The sequence below is a fragment of the Dendropsophus ebraccatus genome, chromosome 6 (assembly GCF_027789765.1).
Source record: "Dendropsophus ebraccatus isolate aDenEbr1 chromosome 6, aDenEbr1.pat, whole genome shotgun sequence".
NCBI lineage: Eukaryota > Metazoa > Chordata > Amphibia > Anura > Hylidae > Dendropsophus > Dendropsophus ebraccatus.
This window is the reverse complement of record NC_091459.1, coordinates 105,710,737-105,729,995: the sequence shown is the minus strand read 5'-3', so window position 1 is coordinate 105,729,995 and position 19,259 is coordinate 105,710,737. Positions and strand designations below refer to the sequence as shown.

Below are 19,259 nucleotides of genomic sequence, written 5' to 3'. Positions count from 1 at the left end.
GACTGTATGTCTTCCTTAAGCCGCGCCATGTCTCACCTCCCCTCTAATGTGTTACACGCTCCCTCTCATGCTGCTCTTACTGTTTAGGAACCATTTCTATTCAGCATCAGGGAAGTTGGGAAAGGTAAACCATCACTTGTAGATCCTTCCAGATCCTTCCAAGATACGTGTGACAGAAAGGAACAATAAATCCGTGATGTTAAATGAACTTCCTCTACCTGTGTTCATCTCCAGCGTCTTTAAGATGTGTGAAATTTATTCATAGCTTTTGATAAATATTTTAGGCCTAATAATAAAACATCTGCTGATAAATATTTCACCTTTATTAGGTGTGAAATTCTAAACAGAACATTAATGATTCCACCATGAAATGAAAAACATTCACACTTTTACTTACTTGTTTTTACAAGTTTTGCTTCCTGGAGAAATTATTTAAAGGGGAATTTCACTTTTATAAAGATGGTTGAAAGTAATGTATTTGTTCTTTATGCCTATTATTTTTAGTCGTTTAAGATTTTTAGTATTGTAAACCTTTTGCAATGCACCGGACTGTCATTTCATCGTTGGATACAGCTCTAAGAAGCTGGAGCTAGGTTCTGGGGCTGAGCATATTTGAGTCCTGCTTTATTACCACAGCAGAGAGTTAGGGCACGATTACATGGAGAGATAATTGGCCGAATCGGGCAGATGAGACAACGATTAGTCGATGAAACGATCATTGGCTGAACAATTTCTTTAGGTACAGACCTGAAATCATCGGCCACTGACAGCGCATTGCTACGTGTAATAGCAATGCATGACTGAGGCTGACAATTCAGGTAAAGTATTATATTAACTGTTTTGGCAAGGGCTGCATGGACATCGCTAAGAATGTCTGTGCAGCCCTTGCTAAATGATTATAGTAGGTCCAGTAAACGAGCGCTGATCTAGCAGATCGGCGCTTGTTTACAATATTGGTCAGACCTTCATCGGCCCGTATAATAGGACCCTTAAAGAGAGGGTCCTATTTTACGGCCGATGACTGCAGAGACAATAAAAGGAGGGTGGGAAATGAGAGAAAAGGATATTAGAAAGAGGAGCAATGTAAATGTTGTCTCGCACACTGAAGTCTCCGCCTGGTATGGCCACCTGTATCCATCATGTGGCATTGCTATAGGCCACACATCTCCTCATTAAACAGTTGCATGGCCGATAACGCTAAGTTTTACTGCCGCACAAAAGATTCAATCAGCCGACAAGTGGGTATTTGCTCAATCGTTGGCTGATCTCTTTTACACTTTCACAAGAGACGATTATTAGAGGAGAGAAGAAGGAAGACATTGGTGAATAGTGTTATAATTCAGAATAGGGGGATGCAGTATAAGAGTAAAGGCCCTATTACACAAAGCTATTATCAGCCATATTTGGCCAATATTGGCCGTTACGGCCGAAAATAGCTTAGTGTAATAGAAGACAATGATCAGCCAACATGCACAATGTTGGCTGATCGTTGTCTTTAAACAGGCTGAGACACAAACGAGAATCTTGTCCTAATTTGCACCAAAAAATGGCTACACTTTTTTTTTTTATGTATTTCAGACCTATTTTGCACATTGACCAAGAAGTAGGTGTCTTTGTGTGTTGAAGGGGGTGAATGGGTGTGGGTCTAGTGAAAAGAGAACATGGTTTCAGATATGACCTGCACTCCAAAATAATGTAATCCAAGCAACAGATGGTGTGAGGTTAGATAACAGTGCACCAGATTTATCAAGCGTCCTGTAGTTTAGTGCATTAATAGCCCGCAATACTTGGACTGTCTAATACTAAACACTCCCTGTGGACCCAGTTGAACAGAAAGTTAATATGTTCTTGATATCCAATTAAACAGAGTATAGAGATAGTATGACAGGGGAGATACCCCGCCGCCAGACAACTCGGCCCTCGGCTTTTTTTCCCTGAATACAAAAGGGGCAGGCAGATGAAATCCAACAAGCCTTTTCTCCCCCTATATCATCTATCAGAGGAGAGAGTTAGGAGTCATCAATACAAATTAGAAGGTTGGCCAGTCCTATCAAAAACAGTGGGTCCAGCCAGCTTTTCATAACTGTGTCTATGAGGGCCTGTGGGAGCTACAGAAAGAGCTAAACAAGCAGGCGCTGAGCCAGCAAAAGGGTATTATATAGTGAGTGAGTACTAAAGACGCTATACCTCAGCATGCAATGCATCAACACTTACTTTAGAGACAGTAAGTACTACAGTTCTACATTTCCAAGCTGTATCATGAAAGTTATGAGTATTAGGCTATGTTCACACAACTTCAAAAATAGAGAAAAGGCGTCCGATTTTAATATTTAAAATAACATCCGTTTTTGCCGCGATTTAACTGAATGCAATGGTAATGCATTGAAGTCAATGGGAGGACGCACGTCCAATGCACACAATGACGTTTTTACTGCGGACATAAAAATAATGAACATGAGTATTATTTCCGGACGTCTTTTGCAAACAGCGGCCTTTTTTTATTAGTTGCTCACACACAGTGTATCTTTTTCCACCGTTCTTTCTCCGTTTTTACTATTAAATTCAATTGACTTTTTAATTAAGCCGCATCCAAAGTGCAATTAGTAACACAAACTAGCATATTGTACAAACACCAGTGATTGCACTAAGGGAAGGCAAATGACGTCCGTTATTTTAGACTCAAAATAACAGACGTAATTTTAAACAGAGCCCAAAAGATGTTGTGTGAACATAGCCTTATAGTGATAATTAGGAGAAAAGTTTAAAGTACTTACGTGCCAGACTAAAAAGTGACGTGAACCTCTTACATTGCACGGAGCCCGTAGCAGTGCCTACACATTGCATCCACAGCCCTTCAAATAAGGAGGTCGAGGTTATGATAGTACCACTGGTACTGGAGGTTCTCCATCGGAGGGACACTGTGGACACCAGGGTACAAGTCATCCCCCCCACAGCCAGTAACATGGCACAGACTTGGAAAGGAGTCCTACTCATGGTTTAGTTGTACAAATCCTGGAAACCTAGACATAGATACCATGAACCAGTTAACCCATACAATCCTAAATACACATATAATCATAAATAGTCCTTACATTATAATAATAGAGTAGGGAAGCCACTAAGGCTCTCTTTTGGTAATTCCTGCCAACAACTATAACAGAACATTAGTGGAACCTGACAGATCCCATTATAAGTCAATGCTGCAATATCTCAGGATTCATTGAGATTGGAAAACATATCCGGCGTAGCTGTCATACACTAAAAATATAGACCAATGACAAAATGTAATGTGAGTGAACACTTACAACTATGATCAGTAAAGGTTTCAGCTAGTGAGAGCCATGTCATAGACAGGAGGCTGGTGGTTTGCAGGCTTCTCAATATATTTCATATAAAGAAGGGTTGTAGGACAGAGGTTATTTAATATTAAGAACCTCTACACAGACTATCTATTGTAATACTTTAAGACTCACCTTTTATATCACAGTTTTTATGTGTTTTCCAGTATGGTCTTTTCTGCTGTCCGCCTGCTACAGATAATCTGCTCTGGTCACAATTTGTTTTGCATCGGAGCCTGGTGCGGGGTTAAACATCACAGACCTCAATGTCAGTTTACTTTACAGTTAGACTCAACATGCTAACTAGGTAGCATAGATCAAAAGCTATGTTGCAATGCTGGTAAATAATGATAGATAGATAGATAGATAGATAGATAGATAGATAGATAGATAGATAGATAGATAGATAGATAGAAGGTAGATATATAGATAATCGATAGATAGAAAAAAGATAGATAGATAGATAGATAGATAGATAGATAAATAGATAGATAATAGATAATAGATAGATAGATAGATAGATAGATAGATAGATAATAGATAGATAGATAGATAGGACATAGACGATAGATAGATAGATAGATAGATAGATAGATAGATAGATAGATAGATAGATTATAGTTAGATAGATGATACAGTGAAACATCTTGGACCTCTTTTAGAAGAGCACCAATTTATATTACTGCAGTGCCAGCTGGGATTTTCTTCACTGACACCAGACGTTCTGTGACACGGCCGGGTCAAAGAAGGTCCGGTGTCTCCCACTGTGTGATGCCTCAGTTAGCATCTGATACAGTCATGAAACCAGTGTTTGATGGAAAGTGGTATTTTGCACTTATGACACTTGGCAGACAATGTTAAAGGCACAACTTGGTATATAATGTTCAGCTGTACATTTAGAATCTCAGAACCTAATAGATGAATGGAGATTGGTGGAGATGTTTGATGTGATTCAGTGACCTGATGGCCTATAGTCATCTGTTATGTTCCACTAGTTTCTCCCAGCTACTACACAATCGGTAAAGAAACCATCAAAATCCAGTGGTGCAATCTAACACAGACACGATCACCTCATACCGAACATAGAAGTATCTATCAACATATGGCACAAAGCTTTATAGTCATCTGCTCAGCTCACTGGGTACTGTAACAAGATACTGGTAGATAAGTTCCCTTTCAGTAAGATCATCATGTCCATACAGTTAGTATTGGGCCTGTGTGAGCACAAGACAGTGGGGAGAAAGAGCACAGAGCCACACACTTCTCCCCATTAGTTCTACTGATGGAGGGGGCCTCAGAAACCAGATCCCCACCGATGAAAACTTTTGACCTGTTAAAAGTTTTCTGAAGTTACATATACACTTTAATGCAAAAGGAGTAGAAATGAGCGAACTGAACCTGTAGAATTCGGCAGATCTAAAGTTCAGCTTCTCATGACCAGATGGGTCCCTATCCCCTGCAAAGTCCCAGAGAACAGAGGGGTGAAGCCTTGCATTACTGCTTAGCCTTGACAGTTCTGACAGCCTCTGTAAGTTCGGGATACTATATAGTTTTGATCATGGTGCCCAGATACCTTTAACAGCATGGGGGGGGGGGGGGGGTCAGACTGTGTTTCATGTATTGCAGCTCCAGCTCCATGTTAATGTGAATTAGGAAAAGGTGGCAAGTTTGCTAAATGAATGTTCAGTATTTACAAAAATCCTTAGCTTGATATTTCCTATAAGTATATCTATATTTAGTTAAAAATAGTTGAAATAGAAATACCCTTTTAACTTGCTTGTTAGGGTGTCAGTACCTAGTTGACAGGTACAAATGCAACTTGAAGTGTACAGAAGAACAAAAAGGATTCATCAGCACTCCAAATCTTAGGGGGATTTATCATGGAAAATGCCCTTTATTAGGCTGTACAGGAGCAGGGTTTACTATATAACTCCAGTTCACCCCACCAGATGGATGGTTTTTGCTTGAAACATTAGTACAAACTATGCTATAGATCAGCGCTTCTCAAACTTTTCTGCTGTGGCCTGAGCCGACAGACCAAGGGGATTTCTAGACTCTGTATAACAACAAAATAATTACAAAAAGAGTTGTTTTTTTTACATTGCTGCCTCCACAGAAAGGACTGTGTATTATTATTATTATTATGATGATGATGATTATGTACTTGATTCTGATTATCATACAGAATGTAACATGAAATAAAAAAAAAAACAACATAAAAAAGTAAATGACAGACTAGCACATAGGCAGAGAGGACTTGCAATCTTACACTGACTTTTGTGAAAACTACCCCCCTACCCCCGTGTGTCTTACCAATAATATAGGCTGCCACCATGGTGTTAGGCCCTAAAGCCCCTAAAAGGGCGATGTGGAAAGCAAGCGAGCGCCAACCTGTCAACTCAGCGCTCACTTGCTCCTGTGTGTAACAGCGTCGGCAGTGAGCAAGGAGGAGCAGGTGAGAGGGGGCGGTGGCGCAGGGAAGTGCGGGGGGGGCTGCCAGGGCGATCATCACAACAACAGAGTGCCGGCAGCAGATGGTTAACAGGCTGATAGTTGCCGTTTTCTGCCTGTTGAAAGACGATTGTCTTCTATTACACGGAACAATTATCTGTATTGGCCGAATGTGGACGATAATCGCTTAGTGTAAAAGGGCCTTAACAGTGTAAGAAGCACAACTATATAGCTGACGTACCACAGTGATTATTTTTACTCTTGGAATCATTGTATGGGATCCTGGCATTTCACCTGGTGTGAGTAGTCGGGACCTGTTGCCAATGATACTGTGGCTAATCTGTGACCTGTGATCACTGAGAATGAAATGAGACGATAACACACAACCCATAATAATAAATGAGGGACACACACATACATATACGCTTACATACAACCATACATGTATATACACATACAGGCACACACTAGCATACATACACACTAGTTCTCAAATAGAGTTTTGCCTCTTCATCTCCTGTATAGTCATGGAAAGTCCTAGCTGTGGCTCATGTCAACCTGTCTTCATCTGTATCTGGAGCCATTGACATGGTAGAAGTCTCCTGTACAGAGGGTAAAGGCCATAGGTTGGGGATCACTTCACAAGCAGATTGCATATATATATATCATTAGGATCCGCACGCTGCAGAATAGGACGACTCACTGACAGAAGTTACAGTATGGATAAGATGACTTTATTTGACTAGTAGGACTTAATTCTCAGTGCTATTACACACTGTATGGATGAACAGGTTACATCAACAAGGAATTATTCTAACAACCTTAAGGTTTACACAGTGAGGATTATTAGTTCCCTTCATTAAGATCCAATAATGCTGACCTTTGCGGTTATTGACGTTTCTATACATCCAGTACTTAGGTCAACTAAGATTTAATACCCTGTATAGTATTTCTTGTCAATAGACCACGCTCAGATCAATACTTAACTATTTTAATTATACAAGTTATCCTCTATGTGACTAAGCATAATACAGAGAAAAAGAAGGAGAAAAGGAGCTAGTGAGGTATAATAGAATGTATTCAATTGTAAACTGGGCTTTATCTGGCCGGGGGAGCAAACTTGTATGAGTATGGTAAAATACTTTAGACTTAGATGCTATAGCTGTGTTCAAAAGCTGCATTTCTATAGTGATTTCTTAACATGCACCATTGCAGAACTCATTGACAGACATGCTTTCTGGTCTTTATGAGTGGTTCAAACCAAAGGACTTCTCTAGAGGATCCACAACCAGAGTTGGCCTTGGGCTTCATGGTGCCCTGTGCAAATTTGCCCTCTGGTGCCCCACCCAGCTTTGCCAGACTGCTAAATGTAGGTTTGACCAGTTATACAGTGATAAATACCCTCATAGGTTGTTACCCAGCTTTTCCAGGCTGCCATATCTGCATTGGTCCCTGATTGTTATATTATATAATAACTAGTCAGATTAGTTATTCAGGAGCCAGTAAAAGCTGGGTAAAATGTAAAGCTGTAATTGACAAATCTGCCATGTTATGATAAAACTGCTAAATATTCCGGAATGCAAGGCAGCCTGTCCTAAATGTTCAACCCTTAAGACAGACCTTTTCCACGGGATATGCTCTTGCCCACGTTTGGAGGTATATTGGAGGGAGGTGTCCAATCTTCTAAAATAGCTGACCCCCTATGCCTCTACACTATCACCGATTGAGGCTCTCTTCCACATTCCTGCCTTCCTGCCTCTCTTCCACTTTGGCCTACTTAAGGAGGGGGATAAGGAGTCTTACCAATACCTCCCACATTTTGCCCACACTATCTTAATAGTCGCCAACCGATGTATATTGGTGGAATGGATACCCCCGTCTATACCAATCCTAGTGCAAGTAGTGTCTAAATTGCAGGACCTGTTCTATGTAGAATGCAGATTGGCTCTGAGATCAAAAGAAACTCTTACCGGTTCCCTTTTCCGCAAATGGAAATCTTTTCTTTCCAAATATATTTCAAAAACAGTGCTGACCTCCATAGTTCACCCTTTTACCCAATCCACATGGAACATGAAAGGGATCTCTGGGAATCTTTAAAATCTGAGGCTCCATTGGACTCCTTGCCATTTGTGACCTCCGTCTGATAGACACCCCCAAGCGCAGGCACACTAACCTTTGGAAAGCTGCAGGTCAATATGCATGCATTTATGTCGTTATACAGTCCCCAGGTACCAGGACACAGGGCTCATTTTTGTACTTTTTTTCTTTATTGGTATTATTGTTTTGTGTATGTTTATAGTTTGGTTTGTTAGGCTGCTATTTTGATTCTTGATAGGTCTACGGTCTTGGGAAGGCGGCAACTAGTTCACCAACAGGATATTGTACCGGTGGTGTTGAGTACTCTGTCCTGGGTCTGGATTCCTTGCCCTGATGGCTAATGACTTGCACAATGGACGTACTGTTCAGACCCTTTAAACAGTGGACGAACTTTGCTGGACCACTTTTCTTAAACCCATTGTTTTACTGTATAGTTATATGTACTCCACTGAAGCTTTGTACCCACCTTCCTTTTCTTTTGTGCAGACTGGTTGCAGTCTGTTTTGTCTTCCTTTGAAAAAGAAAAACGGAAAAAAATATTGTTTAAAAAAAAAAAACTGCAAAATTTGAAATGGTTAGGCAGAGTTACCTTTCAGGGACCCGGGAAATCTGGATAAAAAACCGCAAGAAGGTGTAATAGAGACAGCAGAACATCAAATCTACCTACCTTAATCACCCTTGCTCCAGGCAGATTAGCCTTTCAGAAACCCAGGAAAGCTAGGTGCCTTGCACACCAGCTAACACTATTTAGAGAGTGTGTATAGCTCCACAAGACTTGAAGTCCATCATGTATGTCACATTTGGAGGTATTTCTTAGGTGGGACGAACACAAAATAAAGACACAACACATTGTAATCAGGGGTCAAATGGTCACAATTTTATTTAAAATCACTTGACACTGAAAACGGCAGACCTCTCACTCACAAAGAGTCACCCTCCATTACTCAGGCAAGGAAAAAACCCCTGTGGAGGAAACCTCAAGGGAGCCCGGGTAATACCAATATAACATAGTTAAATAATTTATTCCATTAACCTAATTTACAGACAAGATAAGAAAAATAGACTATAAATATGCTACACCAGATGTGAAATATGGTCACATATGACATATGGTCACTATACTAACACAATCTCCACACGTTCTACAACGGCTCTGTACCTGTCAGTGACTGCACTACATACAGCGTCTGTGGTTGTCACTGTGATGCTGCCACAACTAAACATGGGCCCCTTTTCAGTGCAACTCATGCAGCAGCAATAAAACAGAAGAAATTATAGACACCTTATGCAATTTTAGGCATCTGCTTTAATCTCATCAGGTCTCCTGCATTGCAAAGATTAAAAGCAGTGGGTGAAATCTGCAAGAAAAGCTGCATACTGGGATAAAACCTGCAATGCATGTCACCATGCACTGTGGGTTTTGGTTAGTTACAACACTATGCTGCTACTGTGCATTACAGTGGGTTAGTTGCTGGAACATCTACTACACCAAGACCGGTACTGCCACACCATTAACACTGTGAATACCACCATGCTGTTACTGAATAAAATTCTGTACTGTGCCAAGACCACTATCCCCTCTACAGTGACCATATATTGATGGATATGAGCTCTGTACAGGTTCTGCAGGCCATGCAAAAGAATGTAGTGACTCAACCGTGTCATTGTCAGTGTAATACTTCTCTTTTTCTCTCTGTGCATATTTACAGTACTCAAGCCCCTTCGTTTCCTATGTAGTATAAGGCCTTTCTGTGCCCCCACAGGGTAGTTAGCCCCCACCCGTGCATCCACATAGTAGGTAGGCCCCCATTAAGTGGTATCCCTCCCCCTATACTTAAACCTTCAGTAGGTAGTGTCTGCCATGTAGGCATCCAACAATGTAGGTAGTCCCCCTACTAAATGGTATCCCCCATGTAGGTAATCCCCCCTGTAGGTATCCCCCCATAGTAATTAGCCCCCTAATCCCTGGTAGTATGCCCCCACTGGTAAAGAGCATCCTACATGTTGGTAATGTCAATTCTTTGGGCGGATTCTGCTAGAGAATTCCTATAGAAGTCAAAGGAGCTAGAATTCTGCTTGAATTCCCCTTGCATTCCACTGAAATTCTGCTCCTATTCTGCCCAAGCTGAATACTTGAGGAATTTCAAGCTGAAAACTTTCCTCTTCTATTCCTCAATGTGCACATACCCTTATTCTACAATACACAAAAGGAAACTTTTTAGAGGTATTACACCAGTGCCGTTGTTGTAATGTGTAATTATGACTGCCATCTTGTGGTAAATTTTAGAAAATTCAGGTATATAAAATTCACCATTCACCATTATCTACTGAAATTTTATAAACTAACTCCAATAACACATCAGTAATGTTATGGAAATAAATCTGAATGTTTCTATTTATAACTTTTTTTTCTACCCTGGGCAGAGTATAGTGTGTCTGACCACTAACAACTGTGTGCAGAAAAGTTCTTAGCACATATTTCCGTTTATTTGAAAGTATAACCACACAAGCTGCAATAGGCATATGACTATCATAAATTCATCAGTAACCGCACAACAGATCAGTTAATCAGGTGATAGATTCCCTTTAGTTTAAAGAGTAAAAGTTAGAAGAAGATAAATAGCTGCCAGACACCTTGTATAAACTACAGAAAACATTAGTCCCTGAGCCTCCTGGACAGACCTGCAGCAAAAGGTCTCACCAGCTGCAGAGGTTTAAAGGATCCAGCTGATAGCTGGTATAGCATCCGAAACATGTTATTACAGTACTGTTTTTTCTTCTTCCATGAATGTATTTTAATAATGTATCAATAAAAAAACAAGATTTAGTGGACGTTTTGCTAAAACATTGGATTCCTACCGATACTTGTGCTACCAGGCATCTCTGGTGCTACGTATCTGGGGAACGTACTAAATTCAAATACTGTATGTGAAAAATGCAAACTCATCAGTCACCATAGATGTTAGATGATCTTATGTCTCCACTGCTTCTAGTAAAAGTCTGGTGACCGGTTTATGTAAGGTGAAGGTCCAAACTCCACCAAAAACAAAAGATGTCATATGGTTAACATTTTGTAACCTTAATAAAACGGTTTACATCAAGCTTTATTATTTTTTAATGATTAAATGAGACCAGGCCCTTAAAATCATTTGTACCTCTTTAAGTATTTAGACCCCTGACTGAACCCAAAAACTTATTTAGACCCCAGACAAGACCATGAAAAATATTAGATCCCAGATAAGACCACTAATATTGGTCCCAAGACCAGCCCCTAAAATTAATTCAGACCCCAGACCAGATCACTAGTATTAATCAGACCCCAGACCAGATCACTAGTATTAATCAGACCCCTAGACCAGATCACTACTATTAATAAGACCTCAGACCAGATCACTACTATTAATCAGACCCCAGACTAGATCACTACTACTAATCTGTCCCCAGACCAGATCTCAAGTATTAATCAGACCCCAGACCAGATCACTACTATTAATCAGACCCCAGGCCAGATCACTACTATTAATCAGACCCCAGGCCAGATCATTACTATTAATCAGACCTCAGACCAGATCACTATTAAAGGAGAAGTCCGGCCAAAATTAATTTTTGATATGTTGTTACTTATGAAAAGTTATACAAATTTCTAATGTACATTAATTATGGGAAATGCACATATACTGCTATTTCCCTTAATTTAGTAGATCAGGAAGTGTTAGAAATATCTCTGAAGAAGTGACGTCACGACCCAGGGTGTAATTCCTATGGAGTGTCCAGCAGGGGGCGCTCTCTATATAGAAGTCTATGGGACTTTATTGTTTCTATGGGTTTCTATGTAATGTAATGTAATGTAATGTAGTGTACAGTGCTTTATTGAATGAATACATCTATGGAATACTTTGGGGAGCAAGTGTCCTTGCTCCCCAAAGTATTGCATAAATGTATTCATTCAATACATTCAATACACAGTAAGCCCGCCGATCCGCCGCATTTCCGCCGCATTCCCGCCGATCCGCCACACGCTGATCCGCCGCATTCCCGCCGATCCGGACCATATACATTGAACTACAGCTCCCATCATCTGCTTCTAGTATGAACAGGTGATGGGAGCTGTAGCTGGGTAAGGGATATCACTTGCCGCCGGGCGCAGGGGGGAGCCGCTCAGTACACAGGAGCGCTCCCCCCTCCTCCTCCTTCCGTGATAACTTCCGCCTATACCAATGCTGAGTCCCTGCCTGGCCGCCGCTCTCCGCTCTCCCCCCCATACATACCGGCTCCCGATGCATCCTGGTGTCCGCGCTGATGCCGGGAGCCGGTATATGTGAGCGGAGAGCGGCGGCCAGGCAGGGAGTCAGCATTGGTATAGGCGGAAGTTATCACGGAAGGAGGAGGAGGAGGGGGGAGCGCTCCTGTGTACTGAGCGGCTCCCCCCCTGCGCCCGGCGGCATGTGATATCCCTTACCCAGCTACAGCTCCCATCACCTGTTCATACTAGAAGCAGATGATGGGAGCTGTAGTTCAATGTATATGGTCCGGATCGGCGGGAATGCGGCGGATCAGCGTGTGGCGGATCGGCGGGAATGCGGCGGAAATGCGGCGGATCGGCGGGCTTACTGTGTATTGAATGTATTGAATGAATACATTTATGCAATACTTTGGGGAGCAAGGACACTTGCTCCCCAAAGTATTCCATAGATGTATTCATTCAATAAAGCACTGTACACTACATTACATTACATTACATTACATAGAAACCCATAGAAACAATAAAGTCCCATAGACTTCTATATAGAGAGCGCCCCCTGCTGGACACTCCATAGGAATTACACCCTGGGTCGTGACGTCACTTCTTCAGAGATATTTCTAACACTTCCTGATCTACTAAATTAAGGGAAATAGCAGTATATGTGCATTTCCCATAATTAATGTACATTAGAAATTTGTATAACTTTTCATAAGTAACAACATATCAAAAATTAATTTTGGCCGGACTTCTCCTTTAATCAGACCCCAGACAAGATTACTACTATTAATCAGACCCCAGACCAGAGCCAGCACCAGCACCTAATACCTAATTAGACACGGCCAGCCTATTAAAAAAAATCTAACTATAGAGCGAACCCTAAAAAAATGAATCAGAACCCAGACCTGACAATATTCCATATGGATAGAAAGATAGACAATATATATATTATGATATAATAATAGAAATTTCTAGCTACAGAACTGTATTAAAACATATTTTTTGTTCCCCTTAAACTTAGATGGCTTTTGCATTCTACATATACTACTTCTTGTCATAATAACTCAGAGACGGTATGTAATGAATAATATTTATTGTACACAATATTACATTATGCGGCAAAGCACGAAAAGCATTATACAGTATTTGTCTACACATAAAGCACAGTACATTCCTATTAGAGGTAAATGACCACAGTTCCAGAGTTATAAAACATTGGACTAATAATTGTTTACAGACACTTTATGCTATATCAAGGACTTGTATCAAGAGGCATCACCTACTTACTATGTATAATAGTCTGTATTCTGTGTGTAGAAACTGCTAAGCTTTAATGTCTATAAGGGGAAACATTTAGTCCCCAAGAAAGGGGGATGAAGAGCATTAGTGTGAGAAGGGTCAGAGACAGGAGAAAATGGCCGGAGGCAGGGCTGGCGCCAGGTTTTAGTGGGCCCTTGGGCGAGAGAGCCTTAGCGTGCCCCTTTGTATAGCACACCTCGGGGCACACCTACCAAATAAACTTTGAAAAAATACAGAAAAAAAAATGTAATTCAGTAACTCACAGGTGACGTCTTCTTTGATCTGAGGCGATCGCTCTCCGTTTCCTCTCCATCTTGCCCAGACCACCATGATGATTTCTTCCAGCTACAATTCATCTCTTCAGAACCTGTCAGACAAACATCTTAGGCTCCGCACATTTCCAGCAACTTCCTTCCCTTTTTCCCACCCATAGGCTCCTATACAGTAGTAACTCCACTGTTTGGTGTCATGTGCAGTAAAGTAAGGAGGTTTGTAGGTCCCATGCTGTGCCCCCCATATAGTAATAATGTCCCCATGCTGTGCCCTCCATATAGTAATAATGTCCCCATGCTGTGCCCTCCATATAGTGCTAATGCCCTCTGTCCCCATAGTAATGTCCTCTGCCCCATAGTAATGCCCCCTGCTCTGCCCCATAGACATGCCCCCTGCTCTCCCTCAGCACAAGAAAATAAAAAAATAAAATCATTCTCACTAATCCGGGCGGGGGACGGGTCCTTTTCTCCCTTGTGTGCACCTTGTGGATCCACCAGCAGGCGTGATGACGTCATCGCTCTGCGCCTGTAGGTGAGAGCGCATCCATGCTAGAATGGACTAGCATGGAGTTGCTAGAAGGAGGTCGTCCCCCTGGAGTCTAGCTTGTTCACCATAGAGCAGGCTAAAATGGAGTTACAATCAGGAGACAATACATGAGGTATACCAGGGGGAACTACAACTCCCAGCGTGTCCAGCCTGTTATTATGGGAGATCAGAGGACATTACAGGAGGAGATATAATAGGACTACAACTCCCAGCGTGTCCAGCCTGTTAAAATGGGAGATCAGAGGACATTACAGGAGGAGATATAATAGGACTACAACTCCCAGCGTGTCCAGCCTGTTATTATGGGAGATCAGAGGACATTACAGGAGGAGATTTAAGAGGAGTACTACAACTCCCAGCATATACAGCCTATTATTATGGGAGATCAGAGGACATCACAGGAGGAGATATAAGAGGAGTACTACAACTCCCAGCATGGACAGCCTGTTATTATGGGAGATCAGAGGACATTACAGAAGGAGATATAAGAGGAGGACTAAAACTCACAGCATACAGAGGGAAGGTATAAGTGAGCCCCGCCCCTCATGTCCCATGACAATGATCACAGGTCCTTCATCCACCTGCATCCTCTCCCGTTCTCAGCCCTGCCCCCTTATGACGTCACCACAGGTCCTTCCCCAGTGCAGCTAACACGGCAGGTCCTTCCCCAACCCCTCCAGCCCTCCCCCGGACTTGGGGTCGGCAGCACCCGCCCCCCGGGTGTCCGGGGGTTGGTGATGCGGCAGGTGTCTTGCTCACTGCTCGGGCAAGTGTTGGGGGCCCCTTGGGCGGCCGTGGGCCCCGGCACTTGCCCGAGTATGCCGGGTGCTGACGCCGGCCCTGGCTGGAGGTACCAGGTAGGGGTGAGTACAGTTACTGGGAGAGGAATTAGAGGTGGACTTGAGTAGTGGGATCCAAAAGAGAATTATGGAATAAAGAATTTATCCAGTATAACAAATAATATGCCCCCATGGGCTAGTTATAAGAAGCATTATATGGTTGTTATAGTAGCACTTTTACTCATACCATAAATATCGCGAATTCACAGATTCTAGAGATTTCACATGATGACATGTCTGTGTTTTTTTACATGTATGTGTCCATATTTGCAGGTCACAAGTCATGGGCTCAGAAGTCAAGGTATGTGGATTGACCTCATAGTACAATACACAGATTCAGAAGGATAAGTAATGTGGTCATTTATTCCTCTGCAGTACTAGAAATAATGGGGGCTGTATTTTTTTTACTGTTCCAATGAAAAACTTTTAGTCCTGATGTCTAATGAACTAATATAAACTAAACAAGAAGTCACAATACAGACTATAAAGATACTAAAATCCCCTTCCTCCAATTCCCCTGTGTTCTCTGCCTGAATATTAATCATTTATAAAGCTGGGACAACAGCTAATACATTGGTCTTGCTGTACAAACACCTAGATTAAATAAATTGCAATAAATTAACAATTTGAGATGAATATTGAAACTAAAATCCCCAGAAGAGGGAGCCGAGAGCCATCCCTGTAGCTGCTCCAGCCAACATTCCCATAGCCATATCTCCGTCATGGTCGTAGTATCTCTCTCTGATGATGATGTGGTTAGTAGCTCCTGGTCCTGGAGAAGGAACAAAGACAAAGTGGGTGAAAGAAATAATGTGCAAAATGTCAAAAGTATAGAAGGCAGCTGAACTCATTTCTAAGTCTGTCCCACTTTACGGGTCTGGACAAGGGATGGCATCTGAAAGCTGATGTCTCCCCCTGTAGTAGACCATCAAGCCTGGGTCAAAAAATCCTTGTTTATCAGCTACACATTGTACGTTGTAATAGGGCATATGTGGCCGACGAATGATAGGGAAAAAAAGACTATGTGAGCAACCAGTCTAATAGGTTCCTTACCCCCTCATAGGTCATTGATGCACAGATGTCCAGGTTACAAAGAAGGAGCCCTCTCATCCTCACCTTCTAAGAGCCATAACGCTTTTATTTTTCTACCTACAGGACTGGTTGAGGCATAATTTTTTTGCGCCATGATCTCTAGTTTTTATTGATATCATATTGGTGTAAAAGAAAAATTTTCACCGCCTTTTATTGTTATGTTTTTTATATATAAATATAAAAAAAACAATAAAACAATATATAATATGTTTATGTATTTATTTTTTTATATTTTTATTTTTATAATGGAAAAAGAGGTAATTTAACCCTTTCACGACCTGGGTTCATTGATGCATCAATGCCCAGTTTGTTTTAGGATTTCAGCTTATGGGATCACAATCTTGTGACAGCGGAAGGGGAGAAAGAGGAGGGGGCAAAGCTCACGGGTGCACGCCCCGCACACCCAGCCTTCCCTCCCCCTGCCGGCCTCCGTATCCAGGAAACCGAAAGCCTAAGGCTTCCGGTTTCCATGACTACCATTGGGGCTCTGCGATCACTTCGCAGAGCCCCGATGGACAGCGTAAAGAGAATTCTCCCTCTGTAGAGGAAGAATTCTCTGTCAGAAGACCTATAGATGCTGCGGTCATGGTGACCGCAGTATCTATAGGGTTAACTCTCAGCACATCTCCGGTGCTGAGAGTTGCGGCAGGTCTCCAGTTATCACTGATAGCTGGGACCTGCCACGGATGACACAGGTGTAGCTCCTACGCCTGTGTCATCCTGGATTGTAAATTAACATCGATGCAGCATCGGGCATAGGCTGCAGCGACGTTAATTTACAGTGCAGCAGCAGGAGGGGGTTAAACGTTTATTGTTTTTTTACTTTTTTTTTACTGTTAAATATGCAATCATTAGATGGAATATACTGATTAATGCTATGCCACAGTCACTTAAAAAAAAACTTTTGACATGTCAGAGAGAAGTTTTCCCTGGTCGAAGTTTCACAATCTACCACAGCAAGTAGCTTCTCATCAATGTGATCTGTTACACACCGGCAATTACACAGCATTGATCTGTTGATGTGATATCCTGCCTTGTGTCAATGTGTCCTGAGAACATGGCAGCTTCCCTTACCAACTCCTCATTGAGCTGCTGAATTGTTTCGATTACTTTATTGACTGTAGTTCTGGAGAGCAAAGTTATTAGAGACCTGCTGCCCTATCCTCTTAAATACATTGACTTGCATTTTACTATAGTCACTGATGTGTTCTTGGTAAGAAAAACTTTGCTATAATCAATATAAAAGTTGTCAGATCCATTTCTCCCCTGGTGCTAAGTCCACTTCTAGCTAGGATTTTTACATTGTCTATTACACGTTCTATTATCTGACATCTTTTTCTGACTTGTTCCCTGTGCCGACATTTGATTTCAGACCAGTAAATTATTGATATTTGCACTGCCGGCCATCAGGAAATAAGCCTGAGCTCAGGATCTGTGTCATACACTTTTTCATGTTCTTTGATGAATGTGTCTCCTGCCCGTCAGTCCTTCAATAAATGGATTTGTTGAAGAACCTTCAGAAAATTCCAGGCATACTGGATACACCAGTTGTCGTCCAGCCTCTTGAGATTTGATTCATCTTCCTGAAGTACAATTTTTTCTTTTTAATACTGGATCACTGAGGTGTAATACAAGTCATAGATAAAAAAAATAGATAAAAAATAATGCATCCAGGTAAAAATGTCCGATTGCTGTAAAACCCAACATGCAGATGTCAATGATCAGGCACTGGATCTTGCTTGAACATTTTAGTCCTACTGCCTTATAAAAAGGGCTTTCGGAGGCTACTTTTGGGTGGTGTACCTCTTGGTGGAAAATCGTTGACTGTTTGACATGATTCATTTTGCCCAGTTTACAGACTTTGAGAAGGGGGCATCATTGATGCATTTAGAGAAGCAGGATGGTAATTTTGACAAACTGCCCACCATCTAGGCTGTTCTGAACAAGGAGGTGTTGGGATAAGTGATAATGTGAGGGTGAGCACACATAGCAAACAGGCTTCTGGCGGCCTGGACAGACCATCAAAAGAGGATTGATTGTTTGATTCACCAACAAGCAAGAACAACTCCCACAGTTTACACAGTTTCCTTGTCCAACATCCAGACACAGGGGGCACCTTCATTACACACCTATCTCTGCCTGGATCATTTCCAGGTACTTAGCAGGATACTTGGTGTCATGATACCTTTATCATCTTTAGTAAGTAATCCACGTTCCACGTGATACAAGGCACACTACAGATATATGTGCAGGACATCCTGCAGCCACATGTGTTGTCTCTGGCACTCTGGCACTCTTCAGCAGGATAATACTCACCTACACACAGCAAGGATTTCCCCCAAATGTCTCCAGCAGGCCGTGCCTTCACACGTACCGGATTGCAGCGGATTTCACACAGCAAAATCCACTGCAATTCTCAATACTGTCATTTTCTATGGCTTTACATACTCGCAGTGGATTTGTCATTCTGCTGCGAGTATGTAAAGCCCCTTCCCACTTAACCCAGTGCTAATACATTACCTGCCCGCCCTCCGGCCTGCTTCTGTGGCTCCTGGCTTCCCGACATCCCAGCCTAGCAGGGCAGCACACTTATTGGCTGAGCAGGACACCGGAGAGCCAGGAGCCACAGAAGCAGGCCGGAGCACAGGCAGGTAATGTATTAGCTGGGCAGCGCTGGGTTAAGTGGGAAGGGGCTTTACGTACTCGGAGCGGAATGAAAAATCCACTGCGAGTATGTAAAGCCATAGAAAATGACAGTACCTGAAATCGCAACGGATTTCGCTGTGGAAATAATATTGGCAAAAAAACAGCTTTTTTGTAGCATATCCACTTACCTTGTGCAGGATACGGGTAAGTAGTATATGCCTGTCCGTCCCTTGTATAGACGACTTGGGATCCTTGAACTGGATAGCCCCCGGGATACTGGTCATATCCATATGGCTGGTAACAACAATACAATATTACATAGACCCATCACTTGAAGAGGTTTTTCAAGGACAACTCCGAGCAGGGTGTTTTTTTTGTAAAAGTGCTGGTGAGGGGGAAACTGAAAGAAATAACGTGCACTCACCTTCCCGACTCCAG

At 42.1% G+C, this 19,259-nt stretch overlaps 2 protein-coding genes across 3 annotated transcripts in view; both read right to left on the bottom strand.

Annotated features, from left to right (window-relative positions):
* The window catches only part of LOC138794974 (claudin-10-like), a 47,805-nt gene extending 44,226 nt beyond the window's left edge, over positions 1 to 3,579 (bottom strand). The window contains exons 1-2 of the mRNA XM_069973909.1: positions 3,474 to 3,579; positions 2,775 to 3,020 (exon numbers count right to left, since the gene is read on the bottom strand). Coding sequence (XP_069830010.1) covers positions 2,775 to 2,994 — 220 coding nt within the window. The 5' untranslated portion in view covers positions 2,995 to 3,020; positions 3,474 to 3,579. The remainder of the gene's footprint in view (positions 1 to 2,774; positions 3,021 to 3,473) is intronic.
* Positions 3,580 to 13,202: 9,623 nt separating this feature from the next.
* Positions 13,203 to 19,259, bottom strand: part of PLEKHB2 (pleckstrin homology domain containing B2) — a 50,302-nt gene continuing 44,245 nt past the window's right edge. For both annotated transcript variants that reach the window (XM_069975541.1, XM_069975539.1), the window contains exons 7-8: positions 19,010 to 19,115; positions 13,203 to 15,855 (exon numbers count right to left, since the gene is read on the bottom strand). In XM_069975541.1, the coding sequence (XP_069831642.1) occupies positions 15,728 to 15,855; positions 19,010 to 19,115 (234 nt within the window). In that variant the 3' untranslated portion in view covers positions 13,203 to 15,727. The remainder of the gene's footprint in view (positions 15,856 to 19,009; positions 19,116 to 19,259) is intronic.